The sequence below is a fragment of the Anomaloglossus baeobatrachus genome, chromosome 6 (genome assembly GCF_048569485.1).
Source record: "Anomaloglossus baeobatrachus isolate aAnoBae1 chromosome 6, aAnoBae1.hap1, whole genome shotgun sequence".
NCBI lineage: Eukaryota > Metazoa > Chordata > Amphibia > Anura > Aromobatidae > Anomaloglossus > Anomaloglossus baeobatrachus.
Window position 1 is genome coordinate 205,451,131 of NC_134358.1, and position 20,816 is coordinate 205,471,946.

General features: G+C 44.5%; 1 protein-coding gene across 3 annotated transcripts in view; it reads right to left on the reverse strand.

Moving 5' to 3' along the window:
• Positions 1 to 20,518, reverse strand: part of MBP (myelin basic protein) — a 165,242-nt gene extending 144,724 nt beyond the window's left edge. For all 3 annotated transcript variants that reach the window (XM_075314641.1, XM_075314642.1, XM_075314640.1), the window contains exon 1: positions 20,453 to 20,518. In XM_075314641.1, coding sequence (XP_075170756.1) covers positions 20,453 to 20,503 — 51 coding nt within the window. In that variant the 5' untranslated portion in view covers positions 20,504 to 20,518. The remainder of the gene's footprint in view (positions 1 to 20,452) is intronic.
• Positions 20,519 to 20,816: the final 298 nt, after the last annotated feature.

Genomic DNA, 20,816 nt, shown 5'->3' on the forward strand with positions numbered 1-20,816 from the left:
TGGAATTGCGCTTCTCAGGCAATTTTTCAGTTTTGAATCCCCTGAACGTTTTTCATTCATTGGCTCTCCCAGTCAATATGGTTGTTATGGTGGTCTCCTAAAAAGAGCCACTCCTTGGATAGGTCCTTCCCGGAGGGATTTCTGGCTAGTTTCCATGTCGAGACTCCTAACAGAGGCTCCACGGACCTTTTTGATTTGGATACCTGGCCTTGGTATTTCCCTTGTCATATCCTTAAACTCGTCAAGAGTTGGATATTGACTAAAAGGCCACTTAATACGGTTGTTATGGTGGTCTCCTAAAAAGAGCCACTCCATGGCTAGGTCTTTCCCGGAGGGATATCTGGCTGGTTTCCATGTCCAGACTTCTAACAGAGGCTCCACGGACCTTTTTGATTTACAGTCAATAGATACTGACAATGGTAACTAGAGAGAAGCCATCACGAGAAAACAACCTATTGTTTAAATTAAGTTTTTGTGTTACCTTTTTTTTCCCATATCACAATATTTATTAAAAATAAAAAGTAATCTAGCCATTCACACTGACCACTGGGCCTTTATTTCTTTAGACTGGGCCTGATTCCATTTTTTACGTCACTTTTTTGTCTTGTGGAATTTGCCGTTAGTTTGTCCCAAGTTCATAAACATGGTAAACATCGTTCACAAAAGAATTTTTTTTTTTTTTTTATTTTTAATCTATTTATCAAATTTTTACAACAAAAAGTCATATGTTCTGCTAAAATGTTGCAAAATTACTTTAGGAATGGGACTGGACACTGGAGTAGATTTGTGCAAAAATTTAGCAACTTCTTAAAAACTCACAATTTAGCAACCAAAAATCTCTGTAAACGTAAAACCCTAAACGTAAAACAAATGAAAACCAGCAAAAATTAAACAAAAAAGAAGGAAATGCAATAATGAATACATTACAAACAATTAATATTCAGAAAGCTGCAGGGCTTGCTGAAAATGTCTTCACAGGTGGACAACACCTTTAAGCAGTAAAGCTTGTTTTTTTTTTGTTTTTTTTTTTAAGTTGCCTGGAAAAAGAAGACAACCCATTTAATCAGAAATGATTAGGTTACGAGATACTACAAATGAAATCTATTAAGTTATGATAGATATGTAATGTTCATGATATGAGTTCAAAACGCGTTGTACTTTGGTAAAGCTCCATCTGAATATACAATTAGAATGGTAGCTTTGCAGAAGCGTGCTAGGTAGCCTTGAAACTGGCATCTGCTTTTACAAATATTTTTACAAATTATCATTTACCCTTAGTATGGGAATCACAACCTTACTGCCCGGAAACTTCCAAGAAGAATGCAATGTCGTTATTGTTTTGCAAAGATGAAATCATTAGCTCCAAATATCTTGACAGTTGTTGACTTGCCCAGACTCAAAACAAAGTAAGCTGCCTGTGAAGAACGCTCCGCTTCTTAGCAAACCGGAACAACTGTCACAATTCCAGGCAGAAATCCGTTTGAAGCAGATAGAGCGAACACGATGATTACAGCCACAGTACAAAATATATTAAGGATGATAATATCGTAAGTCGCACAATCACACTGTAAATGGAAGAGTAGAGGCTCACGTGGAAGGAGTTGTCTGCCCTTGTGATATTAACGACCCTTCTGGGGATAGATCAATAAAAGATCGTGGGGTCCAATATTAACACCCCTCAGGTAATAAACAGTGCACAGAGCTGGAGCAGTAAGGCCATGTTCACGGTGTACAGGCCGTTGCCGAAAACTGCAGTTCAAGGGGTTGTCTACTACTTTGACATTGATAGGTCATCAATGTCTGATCGGCCGGCGTTTGACACGCTGCACACAAGCCGATCAGCTGCTCTTGTCCCATTCTAATCAAAAGGAGGCAGATGTGCAGTACCCAGCCGTGCCCGCTATCAGAAGATAGAACAGCTCCAGAACTGAACATTTCCGGCTGCCTGCTGCCGCAACCAGGACCGAAAGCAGCTGATCGACAAGGGTGAGGCGTGTCGGACCCCGGCCGATCAGACATTGATGATCTTTCCTAAGGATAGGCCATCAATCTCAAAGTAGGGGACAACCCCTTTCAGCTTCTAAACAATCTAATGGGTTCAGCGGTGGCTCCCAGTTCTGAATTATAGCGGCAAAGCTCTTTGTGTGGTGGCCATTCTGGGTCACTGCAGCTCAGCTCCCATTCACTTCAATGGTTTTCAAATGAATTTTGGAATATTTTTTAAGGATTTTTCATTCTGCCTTGTATTTGTGATGGATGCAAGATAAAAAATAAAAAACAAAAAATAAACAGAAATTCCAGCAATTTTTTTAACCTGTCAGATTTCACAATATGATAATTTTATGCAGGGCTACCAATTTAGGTCCTTTTTTTACATTCTTTTTTTCCATAGAATTTTTTTTTTTCATTTCTTTTACATTTTGGCTTTTTTGTAACTAGGATACTACATTATGCAGTGTTTTCATCACGATCATGCACAGTGCCTTCACACCTGCCTTGCTGAATTCACCACTGACAACAATATTTAACAGTTCAAAATAAATCGGAGCCATCGCCGGTGGCGGCAGCTGAGGCAGGAACATTCAATACGGCACCACCTCTCCTGCTGTTGCTCTAGCCCAGGCCAGACAGCACTCATTGGATCAGTCTGAAGAAATGAACGTGACATGTATGCTCATAAAGCATCCAACTTTCTTGTACATTTTACTCAGCAACTATTTACATCAAAGATCATAGACAATGGAAATGGAGTTTGAGCTGCTGGAATAATTGAGAACTACTACTTAAAGGGTGCCTGGCACAACGATTATGCAGTTCCTCCTGTTGGCATCATGTTAGAGAGAAGAATCTGAAAAAAATGGATATATAATAGAATTCATGATTTTTCCTCCTCCTCACTCAACCCCCCCAACAAACTTCCATCAAAGTCAACGGCTGCTCACTCTCCTCAGTCCCGCAAGCTCATTGCCTTGGAGTAACCCTTGACTCTGCTTTATCCTTCAAGCCACACATCCAAATCCTCTTCCCCTCCTGCTGACTCCAACTTAAAAATATTTCCCGAATTTGTATATTTCTTAACAAAAATCTGCTAATACACTAGTGCATGCCCTCATCATTTCCTGCCTCGACTACTGCAATCTCCTGCTCTGTCGCCTCCCTTCTAAGGCCTCTTTCACACATCAGTTTTTTGCCATCAGTCACATTCCGTTTTGTGACTGATGCAACGGATCAATCGCAGATTGTGGTAAAACTGATGCGACGGATCCTGTAAAAAAACGTATCCATTGTACCCCTTTTTTTAATGTCAAAGGTTATTTACTATTAAAAACCTATATGAACGCATCCCGTGAGGGAAAGAGAGAGAGATTTTTTTCTGACCAGGAATGATTTTCCACCTCATCTGAGCATGCTTGGTTGAAAAAATGGATCCGTCGCCAGAATCCGTCATTTCATGGATTGCGATGGATCCTGCGCCCATAGGCTTCCATTATAACAAACGACGGACGCTGACGGATCCGTCGCTGTCCATTTTTTCGACGCAGACAAAATACGTTCATGTGGACATCGGCTCCATCGCCCGGACAAACACACGACGTCACTAATACAAGTCAATGAGAAAAAAAACGGATCCAGCGCTGGATCAGTTTTTTTCACAAAACAACGTATTCCGACTGATGACAAAAAACTGATCTGTGAAAGGGGCCTAACACTCTTACACCCCTCCAATCTGTCCTAAACTCTGCCGCCTGATTAATCCACCTCTCCCCTCGCTATTCCCCAGCCACTCCCCTCTGCCAATCCCTTCACTGGCTTCCCATTGCCCAAAGACTCCAGTTCAAAACCCTAATCATGACATACAAAGCTATCCACAACCTGTCTCCTCCATACATTTGTGACCTAGTCTCCCGGTACCTACCTGCACGCAACCTCAGATCCTCACAAGATTTCCTTCTCTCCTGCCCTCTTATTTCCTCCACCCACAATCGCACACAAGATTTCTCCCGCGCCTCCCCCATACTCTGGAATGCTCTGCCACAACATATCAGACTCTCACCTAACCGGTAAACCTTCAAAAGGAACTAGAAAACCCACCTCTTCCGACAAGCCTAGAACCTACAATAACCCTCAGTTCACTATAGCGCTGCACGACCAATTCTGCCCTCACCTACTGTATCCTCATCCATCCCTTGTAGACTGTGAGCCCTCACGGGCAGGGTCCTCTCTCCTCCTGTACCCGTCTGTGTTTTGTGCTGTTCATGATTATTGTACTTGTTTTTATGTGTACCCCTTTCCACATGTAAAGCGCCACATGGAATAAATGACACTAAAATAATAAAAAATAGTAATAGGTTATTAGAAAATGATTCCATAAAACTTGCCCTTTAAATTTCTGCTCGTTCTAGGCTTTTTTAGTCAAGTAGGCGGTCCTAATCAGTGACACGTTATACTGAATCCTATCTCAATACCCTATAGATCTTTCTGCTCAGCACCTCCTGCCTATAACTTACTGGTGGCAGACTGGACTGTAAATATAATGTAGAAGTGCGGCACTCCAGCAAAATTAATGGTGCCTGGATAGGGTCCAACCCCTCTGTCAAAAAATCCAAAAAATCCAGCACTCATATACGGTTTGAAAATTAGAAGTAATCCTTTATTGGAACAATTCTTTATTGGAACTAACAGTTGTGTACATATAATATTTCGGTCAAATGACCTTCATCTGATTACACAACGTTATGGAAATGATAGGAATCGCTAGGTTATTTGTTTAAACAACTGCCCGTCCGGGTCCGTGGTGCCTGTCACCACGGACCCGGACGGGCAGTTGTTTAAACAAATAACCTAGCGATTCCTATCATTTCCATAACGTTGTGTAATCAGACTGGACTGTAAAATCAGTGACAATTAATACTCAGTTCCCTTCTGCTATGTCCAGAGGGTAGCATAGTCTGCTGTGTAACACCACAATGTGATGAGCTGCAACTCCTGCTATGAATGTAGTCATGTTATAGACTCATCACCCAAGGGTTGGAAGATTCCACACGTTTTATTAGCAGCTCAATAGCTTATAAAGGAATGATTAGTTATCACACTGCAGGAAATGACACATCCTCAATGAGTCCAAATTCACAGATTTAATAGATGAATTTCCACTTAGCCTTCGACCTCCTATTCACTGTTTCAGCTACGGTAATCTTCTATACTATAAAGGTCTGTCATCAGAATTCCCCTTTAATAAATATCATCACTAGTCAATTGTAAAGATGTAACTTGTAGCCCCAATGTAAAATCTATAACTCATGGAAATACTGGTTTGGAAGGACGACCCCCACAGGGACCAGGGTAATAGCTATGGTTGGATTCTAATGATCCCCATTAATGATCAAGGATAATATAAAGAAGCAACAATTAGTGCAAGCTTAGATGATATAAAAACAAACAGAATGTGCATACAATTTTACTGCAACCTCTTGTTTCAGACATACTATAGATCAGCAGGCACCAAACCTGACATAAATGGAATGGCTATTAAGGAAATCTGTCACCAGGTTTTTCCCATATAACCTGCCGTCACCACCAGTTTCTTATATAGAGTATTCCAGAATACTGGATATAAGTTCCTAGGCTGATCTGTATAACGTAAAAAACATCTTTTATTATATTTAACTATGGAGCGATCCAGTCCAATGGGTGTCACTGGTCTCGCTTCGAAGCCTCCTTCTTGCGATTGCCGCCCTCCTCCTTGCTTTGCGTGGCTGACACGTCCTACATCATCCACACAGTCTGCCATTGTGCTCCTGCGCACGCGCACTTCTCTCTGCCCAGTATTATAATGTGCAGGCATATTAAAGGTCAAATACCGCCAGTGCATGCGCACAATACACTGATATGCCCTCAGCAGGGCAATGAGAAGTGCGCAGGAGCGCAATAGCGGACTCTGTGTGGAGGACGTAGGACGCGTCATCCACATGAAGCAGGAAGGAGAACAGAGAAGATAGGCACAGGACCGAAACCAGCGACGCCCATCTCACTGGCCTACCTCGCAGGTGATTATAATAAAAGGTCTTTTTTACATTATACAGATCGGTCTGGGCTCTTACATACAGTATTCTAGAATGGTGTATATAAGGGGTTACTGGTGGTGGCCACAGCTTATAGGGAACAAATCTGGTGACAGGTTCCCTTAAAAGTTCCTCATCTGACCTTCTGCTGGCTCGGTATCAGACAAAATACCGAATTAACACAAAGTTCAATCAGTGTACATGTGAACAGTGTGCTATGCCCTATGCGTTTCCTCAATCAATCGGTTTTTGCTGCTCTGATTCATCAGGGGCATGTGGGCAGCATATGATATGGACTAGATAATTGATAAATACGGCATAAGGTTTGATGAGACGCTGGCATAATAGCTAGCCAATAGATTGCACGTTACACAGCACAGCACTGGGTGTCACTGCACGTGGCAGCAGGTATCATTAGCCGTTGCCATATCCCCAGATTACGGCAGTTAGATAGGCATGGACATCTGTACACTTCTGGCTTATGTTATTTAGACAGATATGGACATTTGTAGTAATTAGATATATCAATACTACATGACCATGATGGTCCCTTTAGTGACTCATTTAATAGGGACTATTCACATTTGCTGCTTTACCAGTGAGATGTATTCATGTGTCCATGGTCCTACAAAGTATTCACTCAGAGGGGCTGAACACAAATGCACATCACAATTTTCAGAGTTATATTTTTTTAAAGTTTAGAAAACGGTGTCTCTTTTTCTTTACACTTCACAAATACTTGTTACTTTGTGTTTTTCATATAACTGTAGCGCCCTGTCCCAGTGCGGCACCCCAGCACACTCTTACTACCAGGCTGTGGAGAGGGTGCCGCTCTCACCTGACCACTGCTCCCATGCACCCCACTCCTGCCTTGAGGTCCGCTGAGGCCTACTCCTGCTTCCAGTCCACAAGCAGGCCTACTAGGAGTGCCAATAGGGTAACTGCATTGCCACGCTACTTTCTTAAAGGACAGGCATCCCATTACCCGGAAGTGATCCTTGAGGTCAGCTACCAGCTTGAAATTATTTAAGACTGCCTCCTCTGCCTCAGCAACGTTGCCTATCCGTAGTGTGTTGCTAGCTCTCAGGTGTACCCGTCATTGTGTTTAGTCCTGCTTATTCTGTTCTAGTAACAGTTACCTGTACCAGTTATCTGTCTCTCTTTCTAGAATCTGCTACCACCGTCTCTGTGCCACCACATCTCAGCTACCATCACCTCTGTGCTGCCACGTCTGAGCTACCAACACCTCCATGCTGCCACGTCTGTCCTACTACATCCGTATTGGACTTTGGAGTCTCTCCCGTCCGTAAGAGATGACACTACTGGTCCTGGCAGTCGTGCATTTAGGCCCCCAGGGGCTGCACCTGACAATCCCTGTATAGGGGTTAGCTCTTCTTCCAGGAGTCCGATGTACGGCCCAGTGGGTCCCCACCCGGACACTCGCAGCTCCTCGGCGACCGTAACAATAACAAAATCCCAATAAAATACATTTTGGTTTGGAGGTGGAATGTGAAATCATTTACAGTGTATTTTTCAAGGCATTGTAGGTGATAACTCCTTCTCTACTCCCCTCTTATCTCCTCTTCCCACCATCGCATCCAAGATTTCTCCCGTGCATCCCCCATACTCTGGAATGCTCTGCCACAACACATCAGACTCTCGCCTACCTTAATAAGCTTCAAAAGGAACCTGAAGACCCACCTCTTCCGACAAGCCTACAACGTGCCGTAACCCTCAGTCTGATATAGCACCGCACAACCAGCTCTACCCTAACCTACTGTATCCTCACCTATCCCTTGTAGACTGTGAGCCCTCGCGGGCAGGGACCTCTCTCCTCCTGTACCTGTCTGTGTCTTGTACTGTTTATGATTATTGTACTTGTTCCTATTATGTATACCCCCTTTCACATGTAAAGCGCCATGGAATTGATGGCGCTATAATAATAAATAATAATAATAACTGGTTAGGACTCTACTTTGTGTTGTCTGCCGGATGTAGGTAGGCTGCTTTTAATGATACCACAGTATTAATTTCCGACACCAAGCATACAGTAAGAGGATAGATTAACTCAACAAATAGTAATTCAGGAAGTGTAAATGTCACATGTTCAGTAAACAAAGGTGTAACAAGATGAGGATCACCGCATAAAAAGCAGAAGTGAACCACAAGCGGCTGCTGCAGACTCTACCATGGCTCCACATACTTTGTATTTAGAAGCACAGGCAAGTAACGAGCACATTGTGGCTGGTGCAAAAGAAACAGATCAGAGCATAAAATGGGACTAATGAAGCATACAATTCATAACATATTCTTCAATACACTATGCAAATATAAAATACTGATATGAATGGGAAAATAAAATCAAGGAGAAAAGCAACAGTAGGACCTGAAAAGAGAGTCTTGTGTACTGCGATTATTTGAAATTTGGACAAAGCACCAAGGGTAGCCCAGTGGCTCCGTGGTTAGCACTGTAGCCTTGTAGTGCTGTAGTATGGTGCGAATGCCCCAAGGACAACATCTGCAAGGAATCTGTATGTTCTCCCCGTGTTTGTTTGAATTTAGACTGTGAGCCCCAATTGGAACAGTGATGATGTCTCTAAAGTGCAATAGAAATGAATAGCACTAAATAATCGAGTAAAATACGGTTAACCCCTTCACTACTGGGCAATTTTCCATTTTTCATTGGAGCTTTTTTTCTTCCCCTTCGTCCGAGAGCCATAACCTTTTTATTTTTCCGTCAATATTGCCATCTGAGGACATATTTTTTGTGTAATGAGTTCTCCTTTTATATGAAATCATTAGCTTTACTACCATATACTGTACTGGAAAACGGGGAAAAAATTCCAAATGTGAAAAAAGTCCAATTGCATGATTGTTTTTATTTTTTTTTTTATTTTTATTTTTTATTCACCATGTTCACTATATAGTAACACCGATGTGTCCATATGATGCCTCACGTTGGTACAAGTTTGTGGATACTTTAACTTTTATCTAAGGGGTAAAAAAAAAATTCTAAAGTTTGTCCAAAAAAAGAATAGCTCTTTTGTCGCCACTTTCCAGGACCTGCAGCGTTATCACTTTTCGGGATCTGAGGATCAGTGATATGTGGCTCGGCTTATTTTTTTGCCTTGAGCTGATGTTTTTAATAATACCATTTTTATGTAGATGCCACGTTTTGATCGCCTGTTATAAATGTTGCAGCGACCAAAATACATAATTTTGTCGTTTGGAATTTTTTTCTTGCCACGCTGTGTAAAAATCAGATTAATTGATTTTAGATTTTGATAGATCGGGCATTTCTGATCGTGGCAATACCAAATATATGTCTTTTTTAACTTTTATTTTCAATGGGGCAAAAGGGGGGTGATTTAAACTTTTACTTTTTTTATTTTTTCATATTTTTTAAAGCTTTTTATTTTTTTTATTTTACTAGTCCCTCTAGGGGACTTAATGACTACACAATCTGATCGCCTGTGCATTTCTGCTGATCAGAGAAGCATCTCCCTGGTCAGCAGAAATGCTCATCTCCTGTGAGTGACGGTGATCTGTCTGCCTTCACAGGAAATGAATCACAGCAGGGCCAGGAGTTATCAGCTGACCCCGCACTACCATGACAACACATTGGTACCCCGTGATCACGTCACGAGACTACCGATGACGACGGGGAACAGCACAATCCCCGCCGCAGCCATTTAAATCACGCTGTCACTGTTTGATAGCGAAATCTAAAGGGTTAACAGGTGCAGATGGATCTGTGATCCTCCTGTGCATGTTAGCCACACATGTCGGCTGATCAGATCAGCAAAGATGTGCGGGGATTACCGCGTGCTCGCCAACCGGAGGGAGGCAATAAAGGACATAATAGTAAGTGCTTGGTCATAAAGGGGTATTCCCATCTCCATGATCCTATCTCAATATGTAGTAGGTGTACCAATAATATTATTATCAAATACGGTTAGGACTACTAGCAACTAATAATCACTATATGCGTGGTTATTACCATGGATACTTAAGGTCCTGCAATGCCCTGCACTGAGGAAAACAACATAGTGAATACGGAGAACTATACTACATTTCTAATTGGAGGTATTTGCTAATATTATTATTATTACACCTTCTACACATTAGGATAGGATCCTGGAGATGGGAATAACCCTTTCATGCCATCATATACCTGTATATAATTGTAAAATTAAAATATAAGGCAACATACTTAAGATTTACTGGGAAATCACTAGGCGTGTACTACATGAAACTAGGAAGATTTTCAAACCAAGTCAATAAAAATAATTTTAAAGGGGGTTTTACTTCATAATCTACGCTCTTCTAATTATTAGGTTTGGCCATTTCAATGCTGAAGCTTGTAAAACAGTCTTTCCTTAATTACAAAGATTACAAAGCTCATTAATTGCCTCAGGAAGAAATATCAGTACTAATTACACACAACAAAAATATACACATAACACTTTTGTTTTTACTCCCATTTTTTATGAGATGAACTCAAAGACCCAAGACTTTTTCTTTGTACACAAAAGGCCTTTTTCTCTCAAATATGGTTCACAAATTTTTCTAAATCTGTATTAGTGAGCGCTTCTCCTTTGCCGACAAAATCCATCCACATCAAAGGCGTGGCATATCAAGATGCTGATTAGCCGGCATTGCACATGTGTGTCTTAAGGAGGCTTTACACGCTGCGACATCGCTAGCGTTTGCTAGCGATGTCGCGAGCGATAGCACCTGCCCCCGTCGTTAGTGCGACATTTGGTGATCGCTGCCATAGCGAACATTATCGCTATGGCAGCGTCACTCGCACATACCTTATCAGCGACTTCGCTGTGACCGCCGAACAATCCCTCCTTCAAGGGGGAGGTGCGTTCGGCGTCATAGCGACGTTACTGCGGCGTCACTAAGCGGCCGCCCAATAGCAGAGGAGGGGTGGAGATGAGCGGTCGGATCATGCCGCCCACCTTCCTTCCTCATTGCCGGTGGACGCAGGTAAGGAGATGTTCGTCGTTCCTGCGGTGTCACACATAGCGATGTGTGACGCCGCAGGAGTGACGGACAACCAGCGGCATGCACCACTAACGATATTATGAAAAGGAGCGACGTGTCAACGATCAACGATTTTTGACGTTTTTGTGATCGTTGATCGCGCTCCTTGGTGTCACACGCTGCGATGTCGCTAACGGCGCCGGATGTGCGTCACTAACGACGTGACCCCGACGATACATCGTTAGCGATGTTGCAGCGTGTAAAGCACCCTTTAGGCTGGCCACAATAAAATGCCACTTCAAAATGTTTAATTTTATCACACAGCACAATGCCACAGATGTCGCATGTTTTGAGGCATGCGGACTTCAGTAATGTCTACCAGATCTGTTGCCCATGAATTGAATATTTATTTCTCTACCACAAGCCGTCTCCAAAGGTGTTTCAGAGAATTTGGCAGAACATCCATTTGGCCTCACAACCGCAGACCACATGTAACCACACCAGCCCAGGACCTCCATGATTTTCTGAGAGCAGCCACCCGGACACCTGATGCAACAATTTGTTTGGATAACCAAAGAATTTCTGCACAAACTGTCAGAAGCCATCTTAGGGAAGCTCATCTACATGTTCGTGGTACTCGTTGGGGTCACCACCTTACTTCAGTTCGTCATCATTGCAACCACGTTGACTGGGCAGCTGCTCACATTTGATGATGTCTGGCAGTTTGGAGAGGTGTTCTCTTCATGGATGAATCCCAGTTTTCACTGTATAGGGCAGATGGCAGACTGCGTGTATGGTGTTGTGTGGGTAAGTGGTTTGCTGATGTTAACGTTGTGAATTGAGTGGCCCATGATGGCTGTGAGGTTATGGTATGGCTTTGGTATGGGCAGTCATATGGTATGGACAACGAACACAGGTGCATTTCATTGATACATTGTGGAATGCACAGAAATACCGTGACATATTCTGATGCCCATCCACAACCATCACCTCATGGTACTGCATGATAATGCACTGCCCCATGTTGCAAGGATTTGTACAGAGTTCTTGGACACTGACTACATCCCAATTCTTGCATGGTCAGCATACTCACTGGGCATGTTAACTATTGAGCATGTTTGGGATACTTTGGATGGGCGTATACAACAGCGTAATCAAGTTCTTGCCAATATCCACCAACTGCATAGCCATTGAGGAGGCGTGGACCAACATGCCACAGGTCCCAATCAGCAACCTGATGAACTCTATGTGATGGAGATGTGTTGCACTGCTTGAGGCAAATGGTGATCACACCAGACACTGACTGGTTTTCTGACCCCATGGACCCCAAATACTGTAAAACTGGGCATTTTAGAGTGGCCTTTTATTGTGGCCAGCCTAAAGGTACCGTCACACTTTAGCGACGCAGCAGCGATCCCACCAGCGATCTGACCTGGTCAGGATCGCTGCTGCGTCGCTACATGGTCGCTGGTGAGATGTCAAACAGGCAGATCTCACCAGCGACCAATGACCTGCCCCCAGCCAGCAGCGACGTGCAAGCGATGCTGCGCTTGCACGGAGCCGGCGTCTGGAAGCTGCGGACACTGGTAACTAAGGTAAACATCGGGTATGGTTACCCGATGTTTACCTTAGTTACCAGCGCACACCGCTTAGCTTAGTGTGTGCATGGAGCAGGAGCTGGCACTGGCAGCGTGAGAGCTGCGGAGGCTGGTAACGAAGGTAAATTTCGGGTAACCACCTTGGTTACCCAATGTTTACCTTGGTTACAGCTACCGCAGGCTGTCAGACGCTGGCTCCCTGCACATTCAGGATTGTTGCTCTCTCGCTGTCACAAACAGCGATGTGTGCTTATCAGCGGGAGAGCAACAATAAAAAAACGAACCAGGGCTGTGTGTAACGAGCAGCGATCTCACAGCAGGGGCCAGATCACTGCTCAGTATCACACACAGCGAGATCGCTAATGAGGTCACTGCTGCGTCACAAAAAACGTGACTCAGCAGCGATCTCAGTAGCGATCTCGCTGTGTGTGAAGTACCCCTAAAGCTGGTGTCACACTAAACGACAGCGACAACGACGTCGCTGTTACGTCACCATTTTCGGTGACGTAACAGCGACCTTGTAAGTCGCTGTTATGATCGCTGCTTAGCTGTCAAACACAGCAGAAGCAGCGATCATAAGGTCGCTGTGCTACATGTTCAGAGAGCAGGGAGCCGCGCTTAGCGCTGGCTCCTTGCTCTCCTGCAGCACACATCGGGTTAATTAACCCGATGTGTGCTGCAGCTACATGTCACAGTTCAGAGAGCAGGGAGCCGCGCTTAGCGCTGGCTCCTTGCTCTCCTGCAGCACACATCGGGTTAATTAACCCGATGTGTGCTGCAGCTACATGTCACAGTGCAGAGAGCAGGGAGCCGCGCGCACTGCTTAGCGCTGGCTCCTTGCTCTCTTTGCTACAGTATGCATGGGGTTAATTACCCGATGCATACTGCAGCCACATGTCACAGTGCAGGAGCCGGCGCTGGCAGCAAGAGCGGAGGCTGGTAACCAGCGTAAACATCGGGTAACCAGGGAAAGGTCTTCCCTTGGTTACCCGATGTTTACGCTGGTTACAGCTTACCGCAGCTGCCAGTGCCGGCTCCTGATCGCTTCATTTCGTCGCTCTCTCGCTGTCACACACAGCGATGTGTGTGTCACAGCGGGAGAGTGACGACCAAAAAATGAAGCTGGACATTCAGCAACGACCGGCGACCTCACAGCAGGGGCCAGGTCGTTGCTGGATGTCACACACAGCGACAGCGACGGGACGTCGCTGCAACGTCACAGAAAATGGTGACGTAGCAGCGACGTCGTTGTCGTCGTCGTTATGTGTGACACCAGCTTTAGGCACATCTGTGCAAGGATCATGCTATCTAATCAGCATCTTGATATCCTACACCTATGAGGTGGATGGATTATCTCAACATCTCAGCAAAGGAGAAGTTCTCACTGACACAGACAAATATGTGAACAATATTTGAGAGAAAAAAGCCTTGTGTATACACTGTGTGCAGAATTATTAGGCAAGTTGTATTTTAGAGGATTTTTTTTATTACTGATCAACAACTATGTTCTCAATCAACCCAAAAGACTCATAAATATCAAAGCTTCATATTTTTGGAAGTTGGAGTGGGTTTTTTAGATTTGGCTATATTAGGAGGATATCTGTTTGTGCAGGTAACTAATACGGTGCAGAATTATTAGGCAACTTAATAAAAACCAAATATATTCCCATCTCACTTGTTTATTTTCACAAGGTAAACCAATATAACTGCACAAAATTTAGAAATAAACATTTCTGACATACAAAAACAAACCCCCTAAAAAATAGTGTGCAATTTAGCCACTTTTCTTTATGATGAGACTCAACAGCCTACCATCTCTAGATTCTGTCAGTTGCTTGATCTGTTTACGATCAACTTTGCGTGCAGCAGCCTCCACAGCCTCCCGACACTGTTCCGAGAGGTGTACTGTTTTCCCTCCCTGTAGATCTCACATTTTATGAGGGACCACAGGTTCTCTATGGGGTTAAGATCAGGTGAACAAGGGGGCCATGTCATTATTTTTTCATCTTTTAGACCTTTACTGGCCAGCCACGCTGTGGAGTAGTTGGATGCATGTGATGGAGCATTGTCCTGCATTAAAATAATTTTTTTCTTGAATGATACCAACTTCTTCCTGTACCACTGCTTGAAGAAGTTGTCTTCAAGAAACTGGCAGTAGGTCTTGGAGTTGAGTTTCACTCCATCCTCAACCCGAAAAGGTCCCACAAGTTCATCTTTGATGATACCAGCCCCATACCAGTAGCCCACCTTCACCTTGCTGGCGTCTAAGTCGGAGTGGAGCTCTCTGACCTTTACTGATCCAGCCTCTGGCCCATCCATCTGGCCCATCAAGAGTCACTCTCATTTCATCAGTCCATTAAAACCTTTGAAAAATAAGTCTTAAGATATTTCTTGGCCCAGTCTTGACCTTTTATCTTATGTTTCTTGTTCAAAGGTGGTCGTTTTTCAGCCTTCCTTACCTTGGCCATGTCCCTGAGTATGGCACACCTTGTACTTTTTGATTAAAGACTGCTGCATTCCTCTGCAAGACATCTCACAATTTTAGACTTTTCAGAGCCCATCAAATCTCTCTTCTGACCCATTTTGCCAAAGGAAAGGAAGTTGCCTAATAATTAAGCACACCTTATATAGGGTGTTGATGTCATTACACCACACCCCTCCTCATTACAGAGATGCACATCACCTGATTTACTTAATTGGTAGTCGGCTCTCAAGCCTATACAGCTTGAAGTAGGACAACATGTATAAAAAGTATCATGTGATCAAAATACTCATGTCATTATTAATTCTGCACACAATGTATAGAAAAAGTCTTACAATTTCGAGTTCAGCTCATGAAAATTTTTGGGAGCAAAAACAAAAGTGTTACTTTTATATGTTTGTTCAGTGTATATGGCTACTTATGAGTTTCTAAGGCAGAGACATCCCTTGATTAGTGCTGAGCAGACCTGGACTGTAAACGTCCGGATCCGCGCGGTTTCAGCGCTATCTCCGGGCCGGACCCGGGCGTGGGATCCGGAATCTGCAATTAAAAAAAATGAAAAAAAAAACATTAAAGGGAACCGGTCATCAGAAATTTAGCTATAAAGCTAAAAGTTCCCCCCTCTGCAGCTCCTGGGCTGCATTTTAGGAAGCTTCCTATAGTTTTTCCGGCCCCTCTTATTCCAAAATAAATACTTTACAAACTTGTACCTTTTCGTATGCAAATTTCTTAAATCTTCCATGGGGGCGGGCTGCCTGATGTACGTTGCTGTCCTCCTGCCGATCTACGCCGCCCCCCAACGCTGAATTTCAAACCTCAGGACGCCGCCCCTGGGCGCCCGTGGTCCCGCGCATGCGCTGTGCTACTGTAGCGGTGCCGTGCACTGTGTGCACGTGTGACCGCTAGTGACACTTTGAGCGGGCACGAGGTTATGGGCGGCGCTGTGAGTGTCATCAGCAAGTGCCGCCCATAACCTCGTGACCGCACTTTCCCCTCTTCCTCCAGCGTTCTGCGCAAGCGCTCGCTGGCCAGATGATCGGACGTCACCTCCTTCCCATCCTGCTCAGCAGCAGGAAATAGATGGGAGGAGCGGACGGAGCAGTTGGTGCCCGCGCAAAAGCGTCACCAGCGGTCACACGTGCACGCAGTGCACGGCACCGCTACAGTAGCACAGCGCATGCGCGGGACCACGGGCGCCCAGGGGCGGCGTCCTGAGGTTTGAAATTCAGCGTTCGGGGGCGGTGTAAATCGGCAGGAGGACAGCAACGTACATCAGGCAGCCCGCCCCATGGAAGATTTAAGAAATTTGCATACGAAAAGGTACAAGTTTGTAAAGTATTTATTTTGGAATAAAAGGGGCCACAAAAACTATAGGAAGCTTCCTAGAATGCAGCCCAGGAGCTGCAGAGGGGGAACTTTTAGCTTTATAGCTAAATTTCTGATAACAGGTTCACTTTAAATAAATGAGCGTTTCATACTTACCGAGACTCTGTGTCATGGCGGCACACTGCTTCCGGGTCGCACTTTCACTTCCTGTGCTGTGCACGCAATCACACAGCTTTCCGTGTTTTCCCCGCCCACCGGCCGTCCTCTCAGCTGTGATTGGTTGCAGGCTGACGCGCCCCCCAGCCTGTGACAGCTCTGCCGCGGACCTCGCTTATCGCGGCTCAGTAATAGGCTGCACTCGGAGCTGGCAGTCGTGCTCTATGGCTGCTCGCTCTGAGATGTAGCAGAGCCGGATGTGTCGCCGCGGGACTTCTCCTGTGGATTACGTCGGAGCTGCAGGGTGTTTGGGGTTAATAAAGAAGTGAAGCAGGGTGTTTTGTACTTTATTTCAAATAAAGGATTTTTCTATGTGTCTGTGTTTATTTACTTTCACTTACAGGTTTGTGTGATGCAGGTATCTGATAGACGCCTGTGACATCACACAAAGCTAGGGTTTAGCAGCAGCTGTGCGCCGCTATTAACCCCTGCTATTACCCCGATTGGCACGGCATCACGCCTCCGGGAAGAGCCGGTAGCGCATACTGGTATTGTCACATCCAATAGATGCGGCACTACCGGGCGGCTGTTGGCGTTATCATGGCTGGGGATGAAAACTGGGGGGACCGCACGTCAGGTTTTTTTTTTTAATTATTTAAAAAAAAAAAAAAAAAAAAAGCAAGTGTTTTTTTTTCTACGCCGCAGTCACACTTGTGAGGAACTCCCGCGAGTCTAACATCGCAGAACAGCTGCAAACTTCTGACAGGAGCGTGCATGTGTTTCTAGGTACATGCACGCTCATGTTCAGATATCAGCAGGCTGTGCCGGGTGATCTCAGACCTGCACGAGTCTGACAGCGCATCACCGGCACTGCTGCACACTTCTGACAGGAGCGTGCATGTGTTTCTAGGGACCTCCTTGTAAAAATTACCTCGGCAAAAAACGCGGCTTACAAATTGCATCAAAACACCGCGTTTTTTGCCAGGAGGTGTAGATTGGATGCAGGAATATGGTGTAAAAAAAATCACAGCATCAAATTTGCATCCCTTGGCCCCCCCAAAAAAAAAAGAAAAAGAAAAAGAAAAAAAAAAAAATTCTGCCACAGGTGGAAATTTGGTGCTGAAAGCTGGTGCAGATGATTTCAGCACCAAATGTGCACCTCCTGTCAAAAAACCGCAGCAAAAATCACAGAAAAATAACTGCAGCAAATACCGCGGGAAAACACCGCGTTTTTTTGTCAGCAGGTGTAGATTGGATGCAGGAATATGGGGTAAAAATCACAGCATCAAATTTGCATCCCTTTGCCCCCAAAAATATAAATAAATAAATTCTGCCAGCAGGTGGAAATTTGGTGCTGAAAGCTGGTGCAGACGATTTCAGCACCAAATGTGCACCTCCTGGCAAAAAAACATGGCAAAAATCGCAGAAAAATTCCGCCAAAACACCGCGGTGTATATTGGATGCAGGAATATGGTATAAAAATTTCAGCACAAAATCTGCATCTCTTGGCCAAAAAAACTGTGATTTTTCTGCTAGGAGATGCAGGTCTGTGAACTCAGTGACCTCCGCCTTAGGTCAGGTTACCTGCGATCACAGATAAAGGACTGTGGGAACCTCAAGCTATGACCGCAAATGACCTGAGTGACGTCACCGTTCTATGCGCAGCTCATTAATTCTCTGGAACTCACAGAGCGCGGTCAGTCGTGCCGCTCTCTGTGATATTCAGATGTAGCAGAGCTGAAGCGGCGTGGGACCTCCTGTGGATTATGTTGGAGCTGCAGGGTGTTTGGGGTTAATAAAGAAGTGAAGCAGGGTGTTTTGTACTTTATTTCAAATAAAGGATTTTTCTATGTGTCTGTGTTTATTTACTTTCACTTACAGGTTTGTGTGATGCAGATATCTGATAGACGCCTGTGCCATCACACAAAGCTAGGATTTATCAGCAGCTATGCACTGCTATTAACCCCTGCTATTACCCCGACTGGCACCGCATCACACCTGCGGGAAGAGCCAGTAGCGCACACCGGTATGGTCACATCTAATAGATGCGGCACTACCGGGCGTCTGCGGGCTGAGGATATACCAGCCCCCAGCCAGTGTTATCTTGGCTGGGGATGAAGATTAGGGTGACTCTGGGCACTGTATACAAAGCACAGATACAGCGTGACAGCTGGGGCTGCAGCCGTGCACTATAACTGTGCTGCCGAGTGCTTATTTTTACCACTGTGAACTGACCGACAGACTGTACTGCTTTCCCCCCCCCCGAGTATGCCACGCTCGCTCCTAGCCCCCTAGCCCTTCCACAAACGTTTTTAACCTCCGGATTCCGGTCCCCATTGAGTTATATGGGCACCGGATTCAAGAGCGGATCGGACTCTTTTTTAAATCTGGCAGTGATCCGCCGGCCCCGGATTATTGGCCGTCCAATCAGCTCTACCCCTGATAAATGAGTGGTTACACCTCAACATCGGACAATCTGAAGCACAAATCTTCATTCCAAATGAGCAGTCTGTAAATTTTCAAACCCAATGGTTATCTATCATTAGCCAGTGAATTCGTTAAGAACATGACCAACAATTAGACACTGTCAGAATTGTATATTTTATGGCCAGTAATTATTAAAGTAATTATTAAATTATTAGTAATATTAAAGCAGTGATTGTTCAGCCAAATCCATAAAGTCATTGCTTTTAAGGGGGTTAAACAAAAACTGTAAAGGCTGCTTTACACGTGTCGATTTCATGTGCGATCGCATGTGTGCTCGCACCCGCCCCCATTGTTTGTGCGGCACGGGCAATTTGTTGCCCGTGTCGCACAAAGTCGTTTACCCCTGTCACACGCACTTACCTCCCGAACTCCCGAACGACCTCGCTGTGGGCGGCGAACATTTTCTTCCTGAAGGGAAAGGGACATTCGGCGTCACAGCGACGTCACAGCGACGTCACACAGCGGCCGCCCAATAGAAGCGGAGGAGCGGAGATGAGCGGGACGTAAACATCCCACCCACCTCCTTCCTTCCGCATTGCTGGCGGCCGCAGGTAAGCAGCAGTTCATTGTTCCTGGGGTGTCACACGGAGCGATGTGTGCTGCCTCGGGAACAATGAACAAGCGGACGTTCGATTTTTTGAAAATGAGCGACGTGTCAAAGAGCAAGCAGGTGAGTATTTTTGCTTGTTCACAGTCGCTCATTTGTGTTACACGCTACAATATGTCAAACGAGGCCGGATGTGAATCACTAACAACGTGACCCCAGCGACATATCATTAGATATATCGTAGCGTATAAAGCGGCCTTAACTGAGCCACATTGTACAACAAATAACAGTAATTATAAACAATACTAACCCTACCCACCAAAAAAACTAAAACGAAACAAAAAACATCAACAACAATGTTTTCAAAGAAATCACCTCCCGATACCACATAGAACTGGTTTGTGGTGACCTGGATACCATAGATAAATTCTCTTTAATCCCATTCATTACAGTCCCTTCTCTCTCTCTGCTGTGTGACAATGCACAAATATCCAGTGCAAACGGTAGAAACATCCCATGCGCAGGCACACAGTAAGGACGCCCAGGGGAGTACATGGAGCCCAGGGGGTTATGGGAATGGTACTTTACAACTATGGAGGAATGGCGGTCACTCCTGCAGCAAACATAAGGAAGGAGATGGATAGTAACCAAAAATGGGGAAAAAAAAGACATAGTAAATATCTAGGGGTGTAAAAAGAATAGGTTTTTAGTAGATAGGTTGTCAGTAAAAATGTCTGTCTGAGGATAACCCCTTTAAAAGCAAAGCAAAAAAAATAGAAAAACAACTTGATCTTAAATTTACCTTCTCCGAATGATCGCCAATGTGGTCTCTTCTTCCAACATGGTTCCCCATGGTGCAATACCAAGCACTTCAAATCCTATATTGAAAAGACGTAATGTTTTAATAGTAAGACATGTATCATTTATCTTTTTCTATATTTCACCTCTATCTTCTAAATACGCATGCTCTCTCAATTTCGTCATGGAGCGCAACTAATCTGACAGTTCTGATTTGGTCAGATTCATGAAGGAACCCCAAATGTTCATTAACCTGCATTTTATAGTTGCAGAAATTGCCCTTTTTCCTTTCATGGCCCACGGTTGAATCTGTGCTAACCAAAGTCACACAAGTAATCAGCACAGTTAGTAATCTTTATGTGTGTTTC